Consider the following 18213-nt stretch of genomic DNA (forward strand, 5'->3'; position numbering starts at 1 on the left):
GATTTTCTTTTCAAGGGTGAAATAAGCCACTAAAATTCATAGAATCAACTTTGTATTTATTTATATAACAATTGGGCAGTAACTAATAAATAAAACGTTCTCTACACGAACTAGACTTGGAACATAAAAATTAAGCGACAAACGTCTAAGACACGCTTGTAATTCACTTGGGTGAGTTTCGTCAGTGTTTTAGGCCTCGTCAGTTACAACAATTAAAAATAATCACATTAACAGGCCTAAACTCCGTAATTTTTGATTGTATCACCTGTCTTTTGAATTTGTAGCGTGTCCGTGAAGAATGCCTTTGAATTTTTGGTAAAATTGGTTGTATTAAAGAAAATACTTAGAAACCACAACCGTCAACAATTCCTTTATAACAAAAATAAAGTGTAAATGAAAACTTAGTCGTATTTACAGTGCGTGCTAGCGCCAAGCTGATTGGTCGACACGCAGGTATCAGTCATGTGAGTGGCCAATCAGCGAAGCAATCAGTGTACAAATAGTAAAACGTTTCCTTCTAGTTTCGTGTCACAATATATTCTAGCGTTATTGCTGTCGTTTTAGTGTTATTATATATAGTCGCTCACTCTGTATATTGCGTCCTTTAACATATATTTATAAACCACCCTGAGTGCAACCAAAGAAAGCTTAACAAGCTTCGCGATCAACAAATACATAACAAAAACCCATCGCACGCTAGAACTGGTCTGGCGTTTAACGGATTAATTTTTAAAATTGACATTTTTTGAGGATCTGCGCAGTCCTTTTCGGTCGTCACTTTCAGGCACTGCTACGTTGTCGGTCTAGTCCGATCGTTTCGATATTGGCACGAAACCTGCGTGGGTATCGCGTCCAAATTGCCCAACACGGACAACAAATGAGTTTCCTCGGTGGGAGAGAAATTCACGCTGTCTATGGGGGGCGGCGGCGGACATATGTAGAGGGGCACCTACCACAACTTGCTCTTGGAGCACCCAGAAGGCGAGTGGAAACAAACTCACCTGATTGATTTGTGCAGTGTCGCCCGGTTTGTTCACGATACTCTCCAGTTTCAGCAGTTGCGACTTGAAGCTTCTGGTCCGGTCCAGTTCCTGTTGATATGCAGTGGATTGCATTTTTGAGCGTTTGTTTTGTAACTTATTACCCGCGGTTAGTACCGGTGAGTAATTGGACAAGTCGAACACACCTAAAAATTAGAGATTATACTACAGGGTGTTCCTAAATATCATTTTTCCACTCGAGACTGACCAATCCCCTTTTTCTGACTTCCCTCTATGTAATTAAAAAAACTGAAATAGCCATTTAATGTAGTTTGAAAAGTTGAATCCAAAAATTACCACAAAATTGTAACTTCAATTTTTTTTCTTTTATTTCTTAATATTTTATTTTAGTTTGTTGTAAAATTGTAAACATGTCTTATATTCTACCCTAATTTGTTTATGGCCATGATTCCAGAGTTATAATTAATGAATGGTCCTCTCTATAATTTCTTTTTATCAATATACAAGGTTCATCAAAAAACAAAACTCGAAAAATTATTTGTAAAAATATTTGCAGAATTTTGAGCACGTTCCGAAAATAGTTAAATATACCGGGTGATCCATTAGAAAAAAAACACCATTATTGGCTGTAGCTCTTCTATTTGAAGGTTAGGAATATTGCATATCAATTGTTTACTTTAATCATAGAAGTTATCATAAAAGCAGTGGCAAGCGATATGTATTAAAAAAAAATGTTTTTCAAGCTCTTTGTAAATTATTTTTTTTTTGGTAATTTTTATTTTTTTTTCTCAAAAATGAAGCGAAATACAAAATTATGTTCAGAAACAAAAAAAATAAAATTTTTTGTTGCCCCCCATCAGTGGCGTACTTTTTTCTTTTTGTGATACAGCCCCTGGGAACGCCACTGGTAGACATAAATATCAATCAATTAATGAAAACTTGGCATCCTGTATCTTGAAAACCGAGCATTTGCTTTTGCAAAAATCTTTAAAAAAATGGCAAATGTCAAAAGTGCACAAATTCAGAAAAAATCTTAAAATAATGATAGCTGTCAAAAATTGATATTTCTGAAAAATTTCTTGAAATGTCAAATTTAGAAGAAATCTTTAAAAAATTACAAAAATGTCAAAAGTGCACAAATTGAGAAAAAAATCTTAAAATAATGGCAGCTGTCAAAAATTAATATTTCTGGAAAAATTACTTGAAAATTAACAACTGTCAAAATAAAACAAAATCAGAAAAAAATCTTTAAAAAAATGGCAAATGTCAAAAGTGCACAAATTGAGAAAAAGAATCTTAAAATAATGACAGCTATCAATATAAGACAAAATCGGAAAAAATCTTTAAAAAAATGGCAAATGTCAAAAGTGCACAAATTCAGAAAAAAAACTTAAAGTCTCAGACCAATCAAAACTGTCTGTGGAATGTCAAAATTGACGCGGCAACTTCGCTTACTTCCTAATTGTGTGTATGTTGGAAAACCTGTCAAAATAAGTAGTCAGACAGTTTTAGGCATTGTTTCCCTGTTAAGACTGCCAACTTTGACGTTCTCGGTCCTTTTTCATTCTGTCAAATTAGTCAAAAACAAAGACTGTTGGATAATTTTCATCACTTCAACAAAAATACTCATCTCATCTAATCTATGACAATTGTCAAATTTTTAAAAAAGATTGACAGTTTACGGTTTTGGAATTAAATTGTTAGACAGTTTGGAGGTGACACTTAGAAGGTTTTCTGTAAGCTAAAATGTCAAAAAACCTTCCGTTTGTACAGGATATTTAGGAACACCCTGTATACAGTAATTAAATTTAAACTGACCTGATCCATTATCCGATATAAGTCTTTCGCTTTCCGGATCGACTTCCTTACTGCGGCCATTCCCGCAACTGTCCGCCTTCTTCAGAATGGACCTGGATCTTCGATGCGGCTCCACCAGCTGTGGGGTGGCCGTGTCCCTGCTGTCGATCGAATCCACCGACAACGAGGACTTGCTGGTGCTGTTCCTGCCCGGATTGTCCCCAAACAGGTGCTGGTTCAGAATTCTGGCGGCGGACGCCAGTCCCCGTCCTGCTTTGCTGCGTTTCTCCAAACTGTCCTGGGAGCATCGCTGATTGTCGCCGGTCCGTTGCGGTCTGGGAATCTGAAACAGGAACCCCGCGTCCCTCACGGAGCTCTTTCTCAACTGGAATCGCGTTCGGGGCTTTCTGGGACCCGGGGACTCGTCCAAACTGTTGCGGCTGCCCTTGTCCGCGCTCTGCAAGGGCCGGAAGGACTTTTCTTCAATGGGAGTGGAACCGAGACTGCGCAATCCAGTATCCCCGCTTGCTGACTTTTTCACTGCGGACATTTTTTGATTCTGAATCGGCATGGAAGGTATGGCGGGGCTATTTTCTAGGGACTTGTCTAGCGGGTTTACGTATAGGTTGCTGTCCATGTTTAGCAGGGTCGAATCCAGGATTTCTGCGGTTAGGTCGGCCTGTACAAGGAGTTTTATAATTGGAAGTGTTTTAAGCTGGGTTTATACAGCGCACAATGCATAACTTAATGCATAACATTGCACAAAATATCACAAGTGTTTCTTTTTGGTGTTTATACAGTCGCACAACATATAATAACATTTTTAATAACAACAATATATTAGAATTCTCCATATTTAAAAAGCCAACACAAACCGACCATCCCTGATGATTCCAACCACTGGCAACACAAGATGGCAGGGTTCAGGTGTTATTATTCCATGCTATTTCCTGTATAAAACAACCTTCTGATAAATAACTGAAAAACAGAACTGGCAATACTACACATTTTTATTTGGAATTGAGAATATACTTACTGCAGAGTGAGGGCAAGACGTTGTTTTGGGCTAATTGGATTTTTTGTCTTGTCTTTCTGCAGGAATGGCCCCACAAGAGCTAATAACTTATGGAACATTTGAAAAACTGCTCTGTATCATGTTTTTCTGCAAACTGAACTATTTTTTCAAAAACACTATGTTTATTGCGTTTTCTATTCATAGGTCGCGTTTTAAACCTCCGTATTCTCTCCCTTTCTTGACATCTAAGCTTAATGCTGTAGCTGCAGCACCCATCAAGAAGCCCCAATTGTTGCCAAGGTTCCATCTGCAATTGTTTAATACATTCTTGATGTAAAGAGAAACTAATTAGCTCTAGATAATTTTTACCACTAAACTCTGTTTTTTCCGTAGACACTTCAACTATTTTTATTGCACTAAATGACCAAAAAATCACAAATACAAAATCAACAACAAACCACAATTCTGGAACAATCCAAATCCACCATTCATAAACAAAACAATAACGCAATACAATGACGGACGGCGGATGTCAAAATATGACATTACAAAATTTTGCGCTCGCGTACTGCTGTTTTTGCATAAGAATTGCATAGAAAGTTAAAAATTATGAACTTTCTATGCGGTATTGTGCGCTGAATAAACGACAGTAGGCATTACTGTAAAGCCAACTTTCTATGTTATACATTGTGCGCTGTATAAACCCAAGGACGGTAAACAGTAAAGGATTGCTCGAACGGCCGATTTTGTTTCCCGGCGGCAAATGAATTCTGACGTCACAGTGGATCCTCGGGCGCACAATACGCTAAATATTCGCCCGAGACGCTATGTACGAGATATTCATGAATGATCGACAAGCAATCCTTTACTGTTTACCATCCTTGGTATGAACCCAGCTTTAGGTGGATTTGGCTCAAACCTGGGAGTTTGACGGAAATGTGGTACAAGTGGCAAAAGTGTCCGAGCTGTCCATGCTGGCCAGTTCAGCTCCGTTTGGTCTGGCTGGAACCTGGTTTTCCTCCACGTAGGACCCGAAGAACAAATTGGCTGCCTTTTCGTTCATCGCCTCAATTTCCAATGCTCTCATTTCCATACATACTGGTTGCCTAAAGTCACTAGTAGCTAGTGACATTAGGTTTTCAGCATCCACAAATTCTTTGTAGTTCTGCAAATTTTAATAATCAGACCATTCACAGCAACTTAACTCAATATTGGAGACCTTGGTGTTACAAAAACAGCACTCAAACTCGCTGGGGAACTCTTCGATTTTCTCCGCCTGCGAGGTCTGTTTCTTCGTATTATCCGAGGTTTTGCTGCCGGCCTGCGACAATATTAAAATCACTACGTTCTACTGTAATCCACACCACTAACCTATCCAGAAAAAAAATAAAACAAGTCCCCACCAAGTCGTGGCCCGTGACTTACCGAAGGCGATATGTAGCCAGCTGGTGACCCAGGCAACAGCTGCGTCTCGTCCTGGGCTAGGGGAGCCATCATCGAACGGTCCTCCTCCAGCGAGTTGGAGCCGCTAAAGTCTAACAGTTGACGTTTGTGAGATCCTGGCGAACAGGGAGGAGGGGGACCCTGTCCAAAAACTGTTACTTAACGCACGCGTTTGGTGTTGTTGGCGCACTCTAAATGGTGATACTTGTAAATAGTTTGGTGTTACCTCGTTGGTAGGAAGACAAGGAGTCATGGAAGAATTGTTGCGGTCGCTGCTTGGGAAATGGTCGAAGTTTTTGTAGCACCCTGTACCCGTTTGATTTCGACCGCCCATCGAGTCCCCGCCCTCTGTACTGTTACCGTCTGCGTGGGATATATTGTGACCTAAAGGGTGATGGGTGGATGCACTTTTTTGGTTTAATTGTAACGAAAGGAACGTTTTTGCTACTGGTTTGGATAAAAACCTAATCTAACCCCATTGATTTGACTAAAAAGGTCCAAAAAAGCTACAGCCCTTCGGTATAGAAATTCACACTTTATTTACAAACCAATCTAACCTCATTATATTATTTACAACTCTGTCTACTGAGTGAGTTTTTGCCCCACCTTGCCTTGGTTACTAGTGTTTTTCACTACCTTCGTTTCCGCCAATCAGGGCGCACTTGTCACCTGGGGGAAGGATTAAATGTCAAATTTGGGCTCAATTTTGTGTAAGTGGAGCAAACTCAAAAGTGGGACCTAGGGCAGAATTCAGAAATCTCTCTAAATCATTGTGATCACTTATCTCCTACTCAACTAACTTTAAGGGAACCTACAAATGTAATTTTGAAAATAAATTATAGAATAGGCATTTTATTATCTTTTTTAGTAGAAAAAGCCTAAATTTAAGATCTTCTCTGAATTCCGCCCCCTAGTCTATGCATGTTTAGATTAGTTAGTATGTTAATCCCACCATTTTTAATCTCCAGTTTGACAGTGAAGTGACGTAAATGACAGTTGATTTAATACCGTCCTGTCACAACAATGAACGGTGACGTTTGCTTGTTTATTGTCACATTCAAACCATATACCAGTAATTGGTGTATTGTTGCTAGATTTCCTCTTATAAGAAAGTTTCCACGCCAATGACTTCAAAAACGTCAAGTGTCACTCTAACGGAACGGATGTGACATTCTTAGACTGTTTTAAGAGCATCTGTAAGCTTCTGGGCTGTTTTAGGATCATTTGGAAGTTTCTAAAACTGTTCTAGATGCTTATAGGCTATTTCAAGAACGTCTGACAACTTCTAGATAGTTTTAGGCGGTTTGAAAAGGACTTGGAAGCTTCTAAACTGTTCTAGAGACTTTTAAAAGTTTCTAGGCTGTTTCAAGAGCATCTGTAAGCTTCTGGGCTGTTTTAGGAACATTTTGGAAGCTTCTAGACTATTTCATGAACATCTGACCACTTCTAGATAGTTTTTAAAGTTTCTAGATTGTTTCAGACACCTTTGGAAGCTTTGAGGCGGTTTCAAAAGGATTTAGAAGCTTCGAAACGGTTCTAGAGGTTTTTAGAAGAGTCTAGGATGTTTCAAGATCAATCTATAACCTTCTGTGCTCTTTCAGAACCATTTGGAAGTTTCTAGACTATTTCATGAACATCTGACCACTTCTAGATACTTTTGAAAGCTTCTAGATTGTTTCAGACACCTTTGGAAGCTTTTAGGCGGTTTCAAAAGGATTTAGAAGCTTCGAAACGGTTCTAGAGGTTTTTAGAAGAGTCTAGGATGTTTCAAGATGAATCTATAACCTTCTGTGCTCTGTCAGAGTCATTTGGAAGCTTTGAAACTATTCTAGAAGCGTTTGCAAGCTTCTAGGCTATTTCAAGAACATCTGACCACTTCTAGATAGTTTTGAAAGCTTCTATATTGTTTCAGACAACTTTGGAAGCTTTCAGGCGGTTTCAAGAGGATTTAGAAGCTTCGAAACGGTTCTAGAGGTTTTTAGAAGAGTCTAGGATGTTTCAAGATCAATCTATAACCTTCTGTGCTCTTTCAGAACCATTTGGAAGTTTCTAGACTATTTCATGAACATCTGACCACTTCTAGATACTTTTGAAAGCTTCTAGATTGTTTCAGACACCTTTGGAAGCTTTTAGGCGGTTTCAAAAGGATTTAGAAGCTTCGAAACTGTTCTAGAGGTTTTTAGAAGAGTCTAGGATGTTTCAAGATTAATCTATAACCTTCTGTGCTTTCTCAGAACCATTTGGAAGCTTTGAAACTGTTCTAGAAGCGTTTACAAGCATCTAGGCTATTTCAAGAACATCTGACCACTTCTAGATAGTTTCAGACACCTTTGGAAGCTTTTAGGCGGTTTCAAGAGGATTTGGAAGCTTCTAAGCTGTTCTAGAAGCTTCTAGGATCATTTGAAAACATGTAAACTGTTCTAGAAGTTTTTGAGCTATTTCAAAAGCCTTTCGAAGCTTCTAGATAGTTTCTAAAACTTCTCCTCTCGTTCTTTGTGATCCAAACTCTCAAATTACGTCACACCCAGTACATTGAAGTGTCATGGAGTTTTTCGAAGCATTGTTTCTCATTCAAACTGTTAGGTTAGGTTAGGTTAGGTTAGATGGTGCTGAGGTTAGTTTTAAATTAGTCTGGGTTACACTAAATCTTGCCTAGTCTGATAGATTATACTGGTAGCCAGGTAAAGTATTAAATTTCCTGCGAGAACTAATCTAATTAGAACGTCTTCTCTAATGGATTAGAGGAGAACTTGGGGGTTTTTTAGTAAAAATCTTTGCATTAACCGATTAGTTTGAAGATTAATTTAAAGGACAAAATTTGTTTGGAAGATATGATCAGCCTACCTGTATCGACTATAACATCGATAAGATCCATGCTTTTGGCGAAGGCGTCCCTCAAATTGATATGATGAAAGGAGACGATACTGCCCTCCCGTTTGGCCCTCTCCAGCGCCTCCCTGCGTTTCAGCGCCTTCTCCCGACGCATCTGGTTCTTGTAAAACTCCGCGAAATTGTTAACGATTATAGGAATGGGTAACGCAATCACCAGCACCCCGCAAATACAGCACACGCTCCCTATTACCTTCCCCAGGGGCGTGGTGGGGTAAATATCGCCGTACCCCACCGTGGTCATCGTGATGCCCGCCCACCAGAACGTCTCCGGTATGGAGATGAACTTGGTGCCGGGCTCCTCTTTTTCCGCAAAATACGCGAGACTGGAGAAGATCAGAACGCCCATGGCCAGAAAAAGCATGAGGAGTCCCAGCTCCTTGTAGGAGTTCCTGAGGGTGAAGCCCAACGATTGTAACCCGGTGGAGTGACGGGCCAATTTTAGTATCCTTAAGATTCGCATGATTCGAAACACTTGCACTACGCGACGTACGTCTTGGAACTGATCGGTGGCGTTTTTATTCGTTTCGAGCAGAAACAGGGACACGAAATAAGGCAATATGGCTAACAAGTCTATGATGTTCAGGCCCCCTTTGAAAAATTTCCATTTGTTGGGCGAGGCACTGAACCGCAAAATGTACTCCAACGAGAACCAGGTGATGCACACCGCCTCCACCATGGCCAGCTGGGGGTTGTCTTGGAAATTCCCTTTCTCGTCGTGTTCTTGCATGCTGGGAATGGTATTTAGGGTCAGCGCGATGGTGGACAGTACGATAAACAATATGGATACGATCGCTATTACCTGCAATACAATTAAACAGATGGTGGTGATCGTGATTCGTCCGAACTCTCGCGATCTGCGATCTGGTTAGCTTTTGAGGAAGTTAGTACGAAAATGTTGATTTGTACAAGCCAAAGTGTGTTGAAAATGTCTTTCTCAACCTAAAATGTTTCAAACAGTGCCAATACTGAACTTAATCAGAAAACAATGTTCTACGTTAAGTGAAAATCAACCTTAAGTATCATAAAAATTTAAAAAAAAATACTACTTTTTGAAATTCAATATCTCGGTAATATGAAGAGCTAGAGAGGCCCGTTTTGGCTCATTTTGTAGTATTGTTGATCCTCTTTCTAATGGTGTTTAAGTGAAATCTTTAAGTGTCAATAATTCACCATTTGATAGCTAATCAAAAAATAAGTTGACTTGCATTTTTCTGAAAAAGGTTTCCTAAGAAAAATACAGTCCTCCAAATTTCAATTTAAAAAATCGTTTTATAGTTAACCAAGACTTGTGAAAGTCCAAATTTGTACTGAATAGTCTAAAAATTTTTCTACTACTAGGAATGGTCTTATGATTCGCTTTCTCAGACTGCCATCCTGGTTGAGTGTCTGAAACTGGCATTCAAGAACTAAAAAAAGTCCGGAAATCAAGACAAAGATTGTATTGTGCATGAAAGTCATTTTTTACTACTAAAAATAATATAAAAGTTGACTTTTAATGCTAGAGGACTAAAGAGAGTCCAAAAGTATATTTTCAAGACTTTAATTGGTGTACAACTCAATTTTCTGGACTGGACAACAAGTCTAGAAGTAAATTAAATTTTCGGACTATTTTATTTCTAAAAATTAGTTCTCAAGACTATTATTGTAGCATTTGGTACCAAAATTTTTTACTTTAATTACTGAAGAAACTTGACTTTTGCAAATAGTCTTAAACTCGATTTTTCAGTCTTAAAAAGCACTAAAAACAGTCTGAATTTCTTAGAGATGCTACAATTTATTGCACCTATGAGTGTAGAAGTCAATTTAATAGTGAAGACGCTTGAAATAACATTTTCAAGACTATGGTCAGTGGACACACTGGCTTTTAGGCCTGATAAGTCAAAAACTTTGTAAAGATAGTCTTGAAACTCGATTTGAGGCACTGAAAACAGCCTTAAAACCCTAAAAACAGTCTAGTTTATTAAGAAATACCCGAATTTTTAGCACTGAGGTGTCTAAAAGTCGATTTAATAGTGACAAAGCTTTGAATGCTATTTTAAGTCTGTGAAGAATGTAAAAATTGTTTTTTAAGTTTGCTATGTCAATAACTTGGTAAAGATAGTCTTGAAATTCGATTTTCCAAGCTGAAAGCAGTTTTGAAGCACTAAAAATAGTCCAGAATTCGAAGAAAATGAAAAGCAAAGCAAAAAGCACGAAAAGTTCGTTTTCAAGACAATTTTCATGAATCTAATGTTAATGTCCTGCATCTAAGACTATTTTCAAGACTAAACTATTGAAATTTGTCTTAAAATTATGAAAACTTACTTCAAATGCAAATTTTAAGCTTCTGATGTCACTTTTCATTAGTTCAGTCACATTTTGGGGTTCAAGTCAATTTTTAAGGTTTAAATGTGTGAATTTGTAGTAACAAATTCTTGAAAAAGTAGTTTTTATGTCTACAAGTCAATTTTTAGTATTAAAGTCTCTCGATTTGCATGAAAACTGGTTACAAACACAATTTTTAAGCTTCTGAAATTTTTATCTTTTCTAATTCAATTTTCAAGTCTTTTAGTTTGTCTGGAAACTATGAAAACTGGCTACAATAATATTTTTTAAACTTCTTAAGTGAATTTTCCGTTTCCAAGACAATTTTTAAGTTGGGTTAGGTTAGTTTTGGGTCTTTGACCGTAATAACGTCTAATAAAGTGCTTGTTCCAAATTTGATCAATATTGCTCCAACGGTCTGACAGTTATGACAAAAAAAAAACGATTTTTTAAACAGAAATTTGAAGGACTGTATTTTCCTTAGGAAGCACTTTTCAGGAAAATGACATCATAAATGTCAACTTATTTTTTAATTGGCTATGGATTGGTGAATTATTGACATTTAAAACTGGACCACCCTGTATAATATCATTCAAAAATTGAAAAACAACACTATAATCATCACCCTGCAAATGTGTATTTTTTTTAAGTGACTTGTTCATTGTTGACAAGACATTTTCAACGGTGATACAAACAAAAATGAAAGCGTCTGAACACTGAATTGTCCTGCTGAAGCACTTAGTTAGTCCATTAGGCATACACAAATCGAGGAAGATCAAAAAAGAGGAAGCAATGTACACATCAAGCCAGAACCAACAACCAGTTATACGTAGTCTAAATTGGACGAAAAAGACTTATTTATAACTGATCGCACCACGTCCAGTTCTGGCAAAGCAAGCCACTGGTCGTTCCGTTTACCCATTCGCTATAATCATTTGCAAAACAAAAGTGGAGAGAAAGAGAGTTAAGGTTAAGCACTTAAACGCTAAAAAGCTGGATTATTAGAACACTCTCAACCTTAATCGCTTTAAGTATTAGAGCGATGAAGGTTAGGAGTTTTACAAATCACAACGCCTTTGGCAAAGTGCCATAATTGGTTATGGAAACGTCTTCATTTGCAACCTGTTGAAGGTTGGACGGCCGAAAGTTGCCCCCAACCAAGGGGTGGAGGGAGGCGACGCCCTTTCGGCTTAAATACAGTTTTAATAAACTCCCGTCAGTCGCTTTTCCGGATTTAATGGAAACTCGGCGTTGACCGGGCCGGAAACATTCTGATGATATTTTGTCGTAGAAACCGATAAATTGACTGAAACGTGCATGAATTTTTGATTGTTTGGACTGCAAATGTCGCCTCACAATACACCAAAGTTGAAACAAAGAAGAATTCCCTAGAATATTTACATTCAATTTATACTTTACTGAGAATGACCTAGCAGTCATTTGCTTTGGTTTTAACCTTATTTACACACAGTGTCACAAGTTGATTTACCGGAGGTAAACAATTTTTTTTAAATTTGCCAGAGGCCTCTAGAATCAGTTTGAAAATCCGGAGGATACTAGAAACTATAATAGCTTCTACAACTGTCCCAAACCTAAATCTTTCTAATTTTAACATATAAATGTAGATATTGTAGTAATTAGTCGTTTTCGATCGGATCTAAACGATATAATCCAAAGGCCACGTGACCTCCGTATAATTTTGCGATCATGGGTCATGTGATTTTTAGAAAAAATAAAGTGGCTCCCTCTATCGAAATAGCTTTTGATCAAATGTCAAATTTTGTGTCCTCATGGCCTCCTATTTAAAATGGAGATCTAGATTTATAATGTTTTCCGTTAACCGTGTATTAACAGCGTTTTTTAATGCAAAATAAGTCCCATTAATGCATAATTTTTCAATAATTGTATCAGACAACCAAATGCACTTATAGTATAGTTTTATCCTTTTTTTACTTGAATGAAACAGAGAGAAATAGACACACATTCTCTAGTTGACTAACTGTCATTGTCAAGGGTGCCCGTGATTTCGGTTTGCCGTGTAATGTATTAATAAGCTATTCATAATCGAAATGGTTAATAAAATTGAGTTTCTTTAATACACTAGTTGGTTAAATAACTATTTCTATGCTTTAAAAGTTTTTTAGACAATCCTGTACAAAATTTACAAAATGTGTGAACATAACCGTAGATGTGGGTTCTTCTTTGTTAATAGAGCGGCATGCCAAAAAAAAAAGATGGAAAACTAACTTACCCTAGCAGCTATCGAAGTGGTCGGTTTCTCCAACATGTCCCACAGCCATTTTTGCCATTGCGAACATTGCCCCTCGCCTGTAAATCAACCTTTAACTTGGTAAACCACCCTTAGGCCCAGTTGTTCAACATTTTTGTTTGGTTCAAGTTAGAAACGTCACTTTGACAGCAACGCAATTAAGAGACCTAATCCTTACCGAACTCTTCCTCGTCCCGTTGCCGTAACGATTCCGCCTCTTTGCGCATTTCCTCGTGGACGTGCTCCTTCCTTTGATGGTATTTGTGCTGACAGCACGATTCCAGGTAAAGCTCGTCGATCTGAAAATTGACAGTCAGGTCATGTGATCCACTGTCACATCCGTCAGACAGTTGACATTTCCAAGCCATTGGCGTGCGTATAATAAAACCAATTACGTCCAGCTACCCATTTACGACGAAGCAGACAAACAGCTTTTGATTAGTTTTATCCGGATTTTCGAGGCACGAAAAACGATTTTCCACAGTGGAGTCGGTTTAATGGAGCGATCGGAAAGTGTGTGTGTATATTAAGCGGCGATTAATCACCATCACCCGGTGTAACATTAATAAGTGCAAAATTTACGATCGTCTCTTTGTTTGTTGATCGGTGCCGAAAAGATTTCATTATTGGAGCCGGTGCGATAACGCTCTCAATAATCGCAAACAACCGTGATTAGTTTTGTCACAGAGATTTCCGAGTGGCTTAATTTACGTACGTCAGTATCATTTCTAGTAAAACCCATCAGTACTTTAAATCGAGTAAACTACGCCTGTGATTGGTCAAACTGAAAGCTGCTATTTTTGACCAATCACAAACAATAGCAATATTCCATTGACGTACCCCCCAGTACTCCAAATCGTCACTGAACGCTAAAACGCACATTTCGTCGACGAGATGCAATTTTCCTGTGCGATAAAAGTTCAGAATGGACGAGAAGGACTTTGGGTGCCTGTCGAAAAAGTATTCGTTGTCGATCAGGGAATAATCGTCGCACAGTTCGCTCAGGGCTTCGTGAGTGTTGCAATCGTGCAGGCGCCCCAATCGTGTATGAGGCAGTCGATCGAGCGTGCGCCACAACACTTCGTGCTTGACACCACCCACGTTCAGGAGCACTCGTCTGTTTAACGCCTGAAATTTTTTTATGACGTCACACCATTTTGGTTTGAATTTTAGTGTACCTTGGAGCGCATTATCATAAAAGGTTCGGGTGGTAACGAGGTCATGCTCTTGGAGTACTGCCGTTGTAGGTGCAACGGTAGGGGCGCTGGTTCACTGGTCCAGTCGAGGGGTGGCGATCCGGGAAGGGGGGCGGCCGCAGGCTCATCCCAACGCACGGCGGCGATGGCGGCGGGCCCCCCTTCCCCTTCGCCGCTTCCGCCGTCGCGGTCGCCCATCATCGATGATGGGCACGTGTGCCCCAGGCTAGCCGTGCCGCAACCATGACTCCCCGCCACTGCTTTTGCCACCACCTACGTCTCTGGTTTGTTCACAGTCAAACGCCATAATTATCTACAAAAAGTCACTAATTATAAACTTTCAATCAATCACTTGAATAAATCATCTCTCTTTTAGGGGAAGTCGACCATAAAAACTCAGGGACACACCAATTACTTTCTCCTAAACAATTCATGGGTCACTTTGGTAGGAAAATCGTTATTATTTTAGGGCTGTTACACCCCATACGAAATTTCGGGGTGAAGGTCGTAACAAAGTACATTAACGAACGTTTCGATTTATTACAAGCATCCTCACGGGTTTTCTGTTCGGTCGTAACCGCAAATAAAACGCGTCGTTGACCGCCAAAAATTTCGTGTGACGTCACCATATTTATGACCGTGATGACGCCACCGAGTTATTTAAATATAAAGACGCGCACCGTGGAAAATTGCCAAACGAGCCACTGTCAAGATGCTATTTCCGAAAAATCGGCCGGTCGCATTTGCCGGTTTCTCTTCATATTTTTATAAAATTATTACTGCATTTTACGCCTCCGTTTTTTGGATCTCGACCACCGAAAATCCACACAGCTTAATCGTACACAGAGTTTAGTTGTAATTAATCAAAAAACAATTAAAAAGTCTAGTTAGATGAAATAAATTAACATTTTCTGTAAAACCAAAAAACACTTTCAACCGTACCCTGTCCAAGACTATCGTACAAGTATGAATTCATTGACTGGAGGATAGTTCTGTCAAATGTCAAAAATTCAAACAAACATGGGGGCTGCAGCCAAAGAATAAACAAACTTTCGTGTTTATTTCTTTTTTCTTACGATTTTTCCTTAATTTGAGTGTATATAACTGAATCAGTTTTGCCCTAATTTAACAATAGTATCTGCTGTTGTGACCATTGAGAGTAATGTTTGTTCCAGGACTACAAATGTACGGACCTAACCACAGCGGCTACTTACCCCAATTACCTTGAACAGCAACACAGTAAGTTTGTATTCTTCTTATTTACTGATTTAGTCAGTTATTTAGTTTTTTCTTGTAGCTTTAATACCATATTCAACATATCCAAGGAGTTATTAAATATGTAAGCTTTTGGGTGAGTTTGGCGCTTTGAAACTACTTATAGAAGCTTCTTCTACCAGTTAAAAGCCAAGGTAGGTTATTCATATAATAGTATAGCAATCTTTAGCTACATTATTATGATAATAGTGTAGCAATCTTTAAAAAACAGCTAGTTTATAATGTTTGTTCCAAAATTAACCCTCTAATTGACAATAATACGTGCTAGCACTTTTGACAGCTGCCCTCTAGTGAGCAGTGTGTGAAACATGAAAGCGAGTACTCTACTATTGTAATGCTGGCAAATTTTTTCTTGTGACAAACTATTTCTGAAAAAAGTGCGCTCTATCCTACTAGCGACAAAGCGATTGTCTCATATTTGAACGGAAGCCAAGCCCGAATAAACTTTAGTTTTAGTGATATGCGCTAAATTTACCTCAGCAGGAATTGTAATCAGTAAGATGCTTAAAACTGACCTAAACGGGTTAATTAAACCGGATGTGTTTACGTTTAAGATAGTAAACCCGTCAATATGCTTCGACTATTAGTTGAGTGCTTTATTTTTATTCGAACTGCTGCCAGCTTTTTGCACTGAATGTAACAATTAATAGCCGATCAACGTTTTAATGATGTTTCTTGATTTCTTTGCCAATCATTTTATGGTCTATAAAGTTATGATATGCGTTTGATGCTGAAAATATTTAATTTTGAAGTAAATCTGTGGGAAACCCTAGGTTAGTAGAAGGGTGTCACTTATGTTGTAAATGGGATTAGTATTTACACTTAAAAACACGTGTCAGGCTTTTAATGGTTTCCATAAGGAAATCGAGTGGAAAAACATTTTCCTTTCAAATTAAAGCGATAATCCAGGTAAACATGTAACTCAATTCAAGCAGGTAGAACTAACAAGGTTTTCAATAGTATTTAGAGGTTTAAGGCAATTTTAGTTCAATAGTTGTGGCAGTTTGTGGGTTCCTCAGGTGCAAAACAACCGTCATAACAGATGTATTTGTGCGGACTGTTTAAACACATCTAAAAAGCTGACACATCTGAAAAGAAGCTGATCTTTGATTAAACTACTGCTGTTTGGAAGTTTAAACACCACGTCAAAATTTACTTTTGATGGCCGTCTAAATTTACGGATCCATTAACTGTAAATTGTAAAAAAATAAGCTAAATAATTATACCGAGTGTCGTAAATGACTGAATTGCGGAAAACGACCGTTTCCCATGTTTTTCAACACTGTTTTTTATTGACCTTTTAGCGCTCTACAAATCTATTTTCAATTGTTTCGTGCGGTTTGTCTAATAATAAACATACCAGCTTCTCTATTTATTGACTTCCCACGTTCAGCATTTTTTCAACACACCCTACATCTATGAAGGAGAACAAAGAAACTCCTAAAGTGTCTTTGTGAAAAGTTGACCTTTAACCGTTCTAAAAGGGTCCCGTTTTAAAGTAAAAGGTTATTACTGTAATCTTGGAGCGTTTATGTAAATTTGCCAGGGACTAACAGGAGTGTGCATGTTTGCATTGACCGGCTTTAAAAAAAATCAAGTGACAAACATCACGAAAAGGGAGCCTATTTTGTATACAAAATCCACCTCCATTGTACTCTGTTCGGAATTTAACGCCACTGTTCCTTGAAATTTCCTTTGTTCCTACACTTCCAAGTAATTAACTGCTGTTTGGGTTGGTTAGCCCTTTGTTATTCACTTGATTAGGACCTGAAAAATGTGCCTGCCAAGGTCGGGGAGTTGTATATTGATAGGAATAGAGTGAAACCTGCTAAAAACTGGAAAACAACATTAACTTCTCATCAAATGCTCATCGGACCTTGTCAATAGCCCGGAACTTCCATTTATTATTCGCCATGCAACGTCAGTTTTTCCCGTTGAACGGAAAAGTTTCACTCAGATTAAATTGGTTTCCTCTATCACCCCCCCCCCGACCCCCTCAATGTTCTCTCCTATATCGTAATAATGATGTTATCCATGTAAATTCCACACATTACTCACGACCACTCCAGAACTACTTATAACATTGAGTTTCTGCTTGTTGCCAATTTTATTAATGGCCTGAAGTGTTTCGTTTACGAAAACAAAACGGTTTTGCTAAGATCAAGCCCTCTCTGTATTCAAGTCACAAAATGTATACTAAAATTTGCTGACAAGTCTTCAGAGGTTATCAAAATTGTCATTCCTAAATAAGAAAGGCTTCAAAAATTGCTTTTCTGTTAAAACTGTTATTCACATTGAACCACTTTACTCACATCATTCCTAATGAACCGACCGTGACGAAATTTGGGTCACTAATATACCTTCACCTACAAATTCTGAAAATTTCATTTTTTACTCACTTTTCGCACAATAAGTGTTTTAAAAGGTCACTAAATAGCAGTGTTACATAAAATATGTTAAAAAATGGTTAACTCTGTATTTTTACAGAGTAAACCATAATACAGATTTTAAAGAAAGCTTAAAGATAGTCTTGCACCAGCAATGATTTTTCTGGATCGCAAAGGGCCTTGAAAGGAAAAGCTTTTCGTGTTTTCATTGTTTCGCAGCTACACCCTTAAGGGATTGGGGTGGTCAATTACCAGAAAACCAAACCACCCTTAATAATACTGACCTGTACGAAACCGTTGCGTTCTTGATAAATAATTCGCGACCAAACTGATATGTCCATAGAACAAAATCAATGAGCGCTGATACGGTGATGGTGAGGGTGCAGCCGATCCATAACACAAACCCCTTTACGCACTGGGAAACGGGAAACAATCGGTCAATTCTGGACGCCGACAAATAAATAACGAGTGCATTTAATGCGGAAAAAGTGTGTGTTTGCGATGGTGGATCGATTCGGGACGAAAGGCGCGATTTCGGGAGAGACGTCGAGCGTCGGGACGCCGGTGTCGCACACTGTGGATGTAGGTCACCATCGCGGCGCTCCTCGACTTTCGACACGGGGGTGGCGACATC

At 38.5% G+C, this 18213-nt stretch overlaps 2 protein-coding genes across 4 annotated transcripts in view; one reads left to right on the plus strand and one right to left on the minus strand.

Annotated features, from left to right (window-relative positions):
• LOC145734683 (uncharacterized) overlaps nt 1–18213 on the plus strand; it is a 133852-nt gene that overhangs the window by 73721 nt on the left and 41918 nt on the right. The window lies entirely within an intron of this gene.
• Nucleotides 36–18169, minus strand: Shab (potassium voltage-gated channel shaker cognate b). 2 transcript variants are annotated; one of them, XM_081988183.1, is made up of 13 exons: nt 17864–18169; nt 13900–14230; nt 13562–13849; nt 12900–13020; nt 12704–12780; nt 8101–8947; nt 5483–5640; nt 5239–5397; nt 5033–5134; nt 4733–4978; nt 2820–3477; nt 1002–1186; nt 36–949 (listed from the first exon to the last, which is right to left on the minus strand). In XM_081988183.1, the coding sequence occupies exons 2-13, from the start codon at nt 14116–14118 to the stop codon at nt 791–793; spliced, it is 3219 nt and encodes a 1072-aa protein (XP_081844309.1). In that variant the 5' UTR covers nt 14119–14230; nt 17864–18169; the 3' UTR covers nt 36–790. The 2 variants fall into 2 exon arrangements, with proteins under 2 accessions (XP_081844309.1, XP_081844308.1); XM_081988182.1 differs by having other exon boundaries at nt 36–1186.

The sequence above is a fragment of the Ips typographus genome, linkage group LG10 (genome assembly GCF_016097725.1).
Source record: "Ips typographus isolate SLU linkage group LG10, UJ_Ityp_2.0, whole genome shotgun sequence".
NCBI lineage: Eukaryota > Metazoa > Arthropoda > Insecta > Coleoptera > Curculionidae > Ips > Ips typographus.